Source organism: Ipomoea nil, unplaced genomic scaffold (assembly GCF_001879475.1).
Source record: "Ipomoea nil cultivar Tokyo-kokei standard unplaced genomic scaffold, Asagao_1.1 scaffold1570, whole genome shotgun sequence".
Classification (NCBI taxonomy): Eukaryota; Viridiplantae; Streptophyta; class Magnoliopsida; order Solanales; family Convolvulaceae; genus Ipomoea; species Ipomoea nil.
Genome location: NW_017617998.1, coordinates 476,583 through 484,937, shown reverse-complemented (window position 1 = coordinate 484,937; position 8,355 = coordinate 476,583). Strand labels below are relative to the sequence as shown.

The window sequence follows — 8,355 nt, the reverse complement described above, 5'->3', positions numbered from 1 at the left end:
CTCGTGTGCTCAATGTGGCATCAAGCACAACAGAGGATAGAACCACATTGTTGCATGAGCTATTACGATCATCACAGTGACTCTGCAACTCCATGTGTAGTTGATTGTTCGGTCTCAGGAATCTCTAATTGCTCAACTGATTAGTGTAAATGTGGTTATCGTTCTTGATTTCTTTCGGTTTTAATTGGGTTGCTTTCTTTAAAAAAAAAAAAATTGAAAAAAAAGAAGAAGAAGAAGGTGGAGCTCACCGGACGGGCATATCATAGAGATCGTGTATAAGGGCGTGCATAATCACCCGAAAGCTCAGGCGACGAGTCTCCCGTGATCGCCGCCGTCGTTAGGAGCGGAAAGCTGTTCGTCGGAGACGATGGGCGAAGGGGGCGGATCTTCTTGTTTCAGAGCTCAGGCTCCGATTTGGGCGAACATTCAGCACTATGGCAGCATGCCGGAAAGAACAACGTTTGCGTCGAGCAGTGATCTGATGGCGAAGATTTGCGATCTGCTGTCTTTGTTGACGACGAGATCGGCGGCGGCGGCCATGAGTGGGTTTGAATCGGCAGCAACCCCTGAACCTTCATCTACACAGGTACTGTGATGATAATGAAGATTACAATTTTGTCCACAACTTTGACGGTCAACAAACGTACAACTTAACAGAGGACCAAGTTGAGTAAAAATTGTATAGTTGAGAACTTAATTGAGTAAGAATAATAGTTGAGGACTAAATTGGTAATTACGTTATAGTCAAGGACCATATTGGTTATTAACTCATGTTATTTCGTACATAATATGAATTGAACTAAGTTTTGTTAGTTGTTGATTTATTTATGCAAGTAATCGATTAGACATTCGGACACATACACTTTTGATGTCCTTTTGCAACACTGGTAATTATACTTGGTAGTACTCGAACAAAACTAGGAAAACGTGTATTTTTTTTTTTATTTTTTTTATTTTTTATTATTTTTATGAATTCTCAATGCGAGCGCGATGATGTCTACCCAGATTTGGTACCAAAGATATCTTCTTGTTCACAGCATCATCACCAAAGCAGTATGCAGGAGCTTGCCACTTTGAATCTTCAAGCACTCTTCCCACCTCAAATTTCATCACATGCTCTGTCAATCCTGCACCCCAATTATATATATAAAATAATTGCTTATATCTAATTGACTATATAATAGTATGGTGAGACTAATTTAGTCAAACTCAATCTTATTATATAATCATACAACTAAAAGATGTACGAGATAGATTTGTCTTGTGACATTAGAAAAATTAATAGACCGCTCCCACTAAAAGTCAAATTTAAAATATAATGATTATCAGCCCAACTAATCTGGTATATATAAGTTGTTTAATTTATTTTTAAATACTACTGATTTTATTACGATGCAGTATATATTCATAATTAATTTCTTAACCTAGGTATGAAGGGATGTTTTAAACTTTACCATCATAGAACTCCCAATACACGGGTATTTTGGTATTCACATCCTCGTAGTACCAGATGAAATCCACTTTCTCCCAGACGTTACACAAGAACCCATCCTTGTACCTCTGGCCGAGGTAGTTGGCTCCGGCGAGCCAGTCCGGCGTGAGGATGCCTACCGGGAATTGCAAGACGGTGCATTCGCGGTTGGAGTCCAAGGTAAACACGAAGGAGGTGTGGTTGTTCCATTCGACGTCGTACACCGTTTTCCCCAGCTGGTAGTGGTTGATGTGGAAGTAACGTTTGTTAGGCCAATCGTACCATATGTCAACGATTCGCAGCCCGCCGGTGTAGTTCATGACGGTAACTGCGTGGAATTGCGGCGGCCATGGCGCCGGGACTGGATCTTCCGACGCAGAATGCACACAGCACCGACAGAGAAGGACAATCGAGAAGCATATGGATTTGAGTGAGAAGAGCATGGCTGAGTTTTTTATTATCTTTTCCAGATTTGCACTTTACACAGAGCAATGTGTGGTGCGCGTATTGATAAGGAGCGACGCAGAGATTTTTTTATGCGGCAATTACATATGAGTCAACGGGGTTAAATTCGACTCGTGCGGTCTAGACAAGTTAATCAGAAAAATGATTTGATATTTCATTTTTAAATTCGAATTTTAGTGAGAGTTTGAACAGTTGACTTGGTTATCTCTTTCAAATTTATCTATTAGGGCATTTTTAATTTTTAGTTTTTTACACAAATTTTAAAATGCTAAGTATAAATAAAGGAGGGAGGAAATTTTTTAAAAATAAAAAAACAAGAAAATGAGTTTTCAAACAAACAAAAAAGGCTATGGTAACGCGGGTGTTGTTATTGCACCTCACGCGACAAATGGCGCTCTTGGTGCGTTGAGACAAAAATCAAGTTCTTGCAGTATGACCTCAATCCTTCTCTGTTCTCATTCTCTCTCTTCCATTTCACCCAATCTCTTCAAAAATTGAGCAAAAACCACTATTGTGATTGCTCTTAGTCTTTTTTATTTGAATCGATTAACTATGAGCAATCTAGACTGGTTTATCTCATTGTGAATTTGTGATCTTTTATTGAATAGGGTCACCTTTTTTTTTTTTTTTTTTTAATCTAAACCAACCAAGTATGAGCTATCTCTTCAAAAATTGAGCAAAAACCACTATTATGATTGCTCTTAACTTTGTTTTATTTGAATCGATTAACAATGAGCAACCTAGACTGGTTTATCTCATTGTGAAGTTGTGATCTTTTATTGAATAGTGTGACTTTTTTTTTTTTTTTTTTTTTTTTTTTTTTTTTTTTTTTTTTTTAATCTAAACCAACCAAGTATGAGCAATCTAGGTTGGTTGATCTTATTGTAGTCCAGTGTCAATTAGGATCACAAAACATGATTCACTTATAGCACATTTCAGAAAATGATTGTAGACTTTTCTGTAAATCAAAGGGTTAAATTCTAGTAGACTGGTAATTCTTTAGTAAAATATATACTTCTTTGTTTCAACAATAAGCTTATTTAATTTTAATTCCCGACGATAGTCAGATGTACCATAATAAAATATTAAAGTTAATAATTTGAGTAACATTTTAAAAATTTCAGACAGTAACATTTTTTACTTAACACAGCATGTTATGATTGATTGAAAAGTCTGTGTGTTATAAACCGATATTCAATGGACTATGAAATGCAAGAGAACATTAGTAGTATTAGATCAATTAGCAGAAATGATGCTACTCAAGAAAATGACTAAAGCTACAAAACAGACATTTTCTTATCTCTCATGAGTATGTAAGTGATACAATACAATGTAGATCAGAAAAAAAGATTTCGTTTCTGTAGAAGCAGACGGTTTCACTGATATTGAATCTATAATCAGTCTTCAAAGCCTTAGTTAGAAGTTTATCTCTCGCCTCTCAGCGAAAAACTTACCAGTTACAAACTTGTCGGGGATGAGCGACAGCCAGACTGGAGTATCAGCTGCTTCTTCGGGAGAACTCCCCGCCCAACCAGTCAAGGCAGTCTTGACCCAACCTGGGCAATAGCAGTTTATATAGATTTTTTGACCATCTGGACGGTCTGACAGTTCCCGTGCCATTAGTCTAGTGAAAGCATTAACTGCAAGTTTCGACACTGAGTAGTCAGTAAAAGTTTGAGGCCATCCACCAGATTCCCAAGTCCCTTCTTTTACTTGTTCTAAAAATGACTCCACAGTCTCATCAATCAATTCCTCCGATAATTTGTCTACATCCTCCAGTTTTTTTCTCAATTCATCATTTGGAAGTTTCTGGGAAAACCAAGCAAGTGCAAGTTATGTGAAAGAAAAAGGAATTCAGAAAACTTTATAACCAATGTGCAAGATTAACAAAAATTGGCTCCTAGGCTAAAAGAGCAGACCAAAACATTGCCCTTACACTTAGTCTTCCTAACCGCGATGTCACACTAACAATATGACCACCGGCAGCTGTTGCTCTCATTAACGGAATCATAGTTTTGGTCATGTTTTTGGTCCCATAATAGTTTGTCTTGATAACGGTTTCTGCATTCTCGACAGAGTTACTTGTGCCGACATTGAAATTCACCCCTGCATTGTTTATCTAAACATTTGGGAATGGTTATTAGTGAATACTTCACAAACCTATTAGAGAACGAAGTAGAAAGACAACCGAAAAAGCAAACTTTAAGTAGAACAAAATAAAAACAAGGGAAACGCATAAAAAAGACTGATACTGCTGTACTTTTCGCTTTAAAAAACTTTGGCACGGACCAAGCATCGTACCAGTATATCTAAACCACCGTATGTCTCTTTTAACCATTCAGAAAATGATTTGAGTGATGAAGGATCCACAATATCTAGTTGATGGAATGCCACGTTAAGACCTCCTTCCTGCATGACTTTCACCGCTTCTTCACCAACGCCTGTCACTCGTGAAGTAACAACTACTGTCAACCCATGCATTCCAAGTTGGTGCGCAATCTCAAATCCAATTCCTCTATTTGCACCAGTCACCACGGCAATTGTGTCAGATGTCCACCATCTGAACATAATCCGACATTTATAACGATAAGCTCAACATTCATAACTCAAATATAGAAGTACTAGTATATGTTTCACTGAATAAAGCAAGCTATTTCCATATACTCTATTACCATGTTAGGTATAGTTTAAAAAATGAAACACTTATTCACATTGCAATAGAGTTAATACTCAATTTAGTCCTTGACTATAGTGGTTTTTCTCAATTCAGTCCTAAAAGACTTTTTGTGCTTAATTAGGTCCTCGACTTTGATGGTTCTACCCAATTGAGCCCTTGACTATTAGAATCAAGGACTAAATCAAGGACTAAATGGGTAAAACCACTATAGTCGAATGAGTAAAATCACTGGAAATTATGGAATTTCCGACCACCTGAAAGTGATCTTAAATTAAGTCGATAGCCTTGTTCCGACCACTTTTGGTATCCGGAAAAACCTTTGTTGCTATTTCCGACCACTTTTTGCTTTCAACTTGATTAAAGATCACTTTCAGGTGGTCGGAAATTCCACAATTTCCAGTAGTGAATTACTATAGCCGAGGACTAAAAGGGTATTGCTAGAGGTGAAATTGCCAAGCTATCTTAACAAAGGACTCAATTGAGTAAAACGATCAAATTCGAGGACCAAAATAAGCACAAAAAGTCGTTTAGAACTAAATTGAGAAAAACCACTATAGTTGAGGATTAAATTGGGTATTAACTCCATTGCAATATATTGTTCCACAAGCTCTCAGTGTAGAGCACATATTTATGCCATTCACATTGCAAAACTTGTACACACAATCAAAGGAAAACAATACCAAACTTTCAATAGAACAGAATATAACATATAGATAACTTGTCTTCTCCTTCTTTTCCTAGCACTAGCCTATAAACACCTACCTTACCATGAAGGTCAAGAGCAAAAGGCGAAATGCTATCACGAACCTAAGCCAAAGCACATTTTCATGTCTGTGTTTACCCATACAAAATTTTCTATTTTTGACAATCTGCACAAATACCAAAATATAAGGAAAAGGGCAGTTTCAGCTCTCATTATCACTCAAAAATTGGCAAGCCTTTCATTTCCCATCCGGTATGTGCAATTCTTCAATGCTCAAATGACCAATTAATCAATTTTGATTCCATTTCCCTAAATTGAACAAAAAAAAAAATTCAAGAAAACATCATCCTCTCAAATTCATTGGTGGCCAAGCTATGTGAATTGCTATTTCACTGATAATGCAGCTTCAGATAAACGGGGCTCAACAAAATCGAAAAGTGCCATAATAATCACAGAATAAATTGGACCGAAACATCAAAGATTGAAGCTTTTAGCTTTAAGGTCTCCTGTTGTTTACCTTTGGTGATCTGAGTAGGGAATGGTACGGAGAAGAGAAGTCTTTTGGCGCCTCTTCTCTCTTTTCTCCTTTGCCTTCTCTTTTTTATCCATAATTTCAGACCTTTTCTGTTCATCTATAGTATAATGCCTCAGCTTCTGTAAGATACTTCCTCCATTTTTCTTGTCTCTGATTTTTTGCTGAGAATTGAGAGAGAGCGAAAGAGAATGGATGGGTATGCAGTCTGCAACATAACAGAAACAGTTTCTTCTTGCGGTATAGTTGGAGCAACTGCCCCGTGTGCTCCCAAGAATCCATTCAACAAGCTTGATCTAATTACCAGGAATTATTATTATTATTTTTTAATATTCTGTAGAGCTTATTTATTAAAATAAGGGTCAAATAGGTCATCGAACTGCACACAAAATACAATTAGATCACTAAATATAAAAAAGTTACAATTGAATCTCTAAACTAATCAATTTTATACCATTCCTAATTTATAATATTTTATTTTAAAATTATTATTTAAAATTAAAATAATTTTTTATTTTTTAAAGATTGTCTCCGTCAAAAGACGAAGAAAATTTCTTCGTCTCTAACCATGAACTAACCAGACTTATTGCGGAAAGGACATGAAGAACTAGGTAGCATCGCAGCAGGCTTACGTGCATCTTTGGATAAAGAGGCAAGAGTTGCAGGGACTGCATACCCAGATCATCCAATCTGAAAACATGCCTGAAAAAACAAATTTCAAAAGAATCAGTCATCTAGAGAAATACTCCGTAGTAATATTTGAAGGGGGGAAAAGAAAAACTCAAATCTGACATCATTGGAGGTAATCAAGAATGGAAGCTTCAACTTCTTTAGAAGAATATGCTCCGCCATGGTATCCTTTATATAATAAAGCTATATGATTTGGAAAATAATTAATGTTACAATTAATGCCACAACATCCTTTATTATAAAAAAAAAAACACAACATTTAAAAAATAAAATAGCTATATATTACATAATCATATAAAAAATATACTTTTGAAAATAAAATAGCTATATATTATATAATCATATAAAAAATGTGTTCAATTAGAGTTTAAATTTATACATACAAAATTTGAAATTTGCTTTCCAAATGTAATTATCTTAGTTATTATTCGTATTGTGAAAATTATAATATAGATGAAATACAATTAAGAATAAATCAATGTAATTATGTAAATTCTCTCTATAAGTTTATTTGAATATGCACATAATTTGAGACTATATTAACCATACAAAATTATAATTATAATTATAATTATAATTATAATTATAATTGTAATTTTGTATTCTATAAAAATAATAAATACTTCACCAATGGAAGCTCAAAAATATTATTATATTAAATAATTTAAAATATTTTAGTTTTTTTATTTATATTTATAATTTATAATAGCATAATTTTTTCCCGTGCATCGCGCGGGTGAATTACTAGTTTACTAAATGGCACAAACAAACGGTTTAAAATTGACTTAATCCTCTGCAAATATGCAGAAATTTTCAAGAAATAAGGATTTGTCTGAAACCATAAAATTTGAGCAGAGTTGGAAGGAGGGAAGGTGAGAAACCCCTTTCCCCAGATAAGCCTGGTTAGCCCATGGCCGGAGACGTTCTTCGTCTCCGGCAGGAACGATCTTCTTCTTTTTTTTTTTTTTTTTTTTTTTTTTTTTTAATAATTTTTAAAAAATATTTTAATTAGGGGTGACATGCTAGTAACCTGAAAAACCTACAAATTGATTAGTTTAGCGATCAAATTGTAGCGTTTTTATGTTCAGTGGCCTAACTGCATTATAGAGACCCCTTTATCAGTGGTGTGATGCTTTCCCATGCGTTTTGTTTAGTGTTGGAAAATCATTATTATTATTATTATTATTATTTTTGGTTTTTTTTTTTTTTGGGTTTTTTTTGTTTTTTTTGTTTTTTTGTTTTTTTTTTTTGTTTTTTTTTTGTTTTTTTTTTTTTTTTGTTTTGTTTTTTATATCTCCAACTCCAAACTTCAAAATGGAAACCCTGAGCCACCCTATTTTATTTTTAGCTTGTGAGATTGGGAACAGAATGGGATAGATAAGAACAAAAATTGATTCAGTAAGTTGAGTAGATAGTATTGGATTCAGAAAAACAAGGTTGAGAGAGAGAAACTTTTTAATAATCTGATTATATGATTCTTGATTAAAAAATTTATTTTTTTGTGAAATAAATTTTGTTGCTGAATCGTTGAAAATATATTTGTAGTGATACTATAGAGTTTAACAAACAGTAGGGCTGGAACCGAAGACCTTCAATGTGTTAGACTGGCGTGATGACCAACTACACCATGAAACAATTTGCATTCACTTTGACAACCAAAAATTACGTTACCAACAAAGGACCATATTAGATGGAGATCACTTTATTAGTGGTGTGATGCTTTCCCCATGCGTTTTGTTTAGTGTTGGAGAAATCATTGTTTTTTTTTTTTTTTTTTTTTTGTTTTTGTTTTTGTTTTGTTTTTTTTTTTTTTTATG

General features: G+C 34.4%; 2 protein-coding genes across 2 annotated transcripts; both read right to left on the bottom strand.

Moving 5' to 3' along the window:
• Nucleotides 1-918: 918 nt before the first annotated feature.
• Nucleotides 919-1,993, bottom strand: LOC109189930 (uncharacterized protein At4g14100-like). The gene is made up of 2 exons (XM_019340564.1): nt 1,455-1,993; nt 919-1,127 (listed from the first exon to the last, which is right to left on the bottom strand). The coding sequence occupies exons 1-2, from the start codon at nt 1,912-1,914 to the stop codon at nt 967-969; spliced, it is 621 nt and encodes a 206-aa protein (XP_019196109.1). The 5' UTR covers nt 1,915-1,993; the 3' UTR covers nt 919-966.
• Nucleotides 1,994-3,189: 1,196 nt separating this feature from the next.
• Nucleotides 3,190-6,117, bottom strand: LOC109189929 (carbonyl reductase [NADPH] 1-like). Its single transcript, XM_019340563.1, has 4 exons — nt 5,834-6,117; nt 4,238-4,496; nt 3,873-4,055; nt 3,190-3,745 (listed from the first exon to the last, which is right to left on the bottom strand). The coding sequence occupies exons 1-4, from the start codon at nt 5,923-5,925 to the stop codon at nt 3,353-3,355; spliced, it is 927 nt and encodes a 308-aa protein (XP_019196108.1). The 5' UTR covers nt 5,926-6,117; the 3' UTR covers nt 3,190-3,352.
• Nucleotides 6,118-8,355: the final 2,238 nt, after the last annotated feature.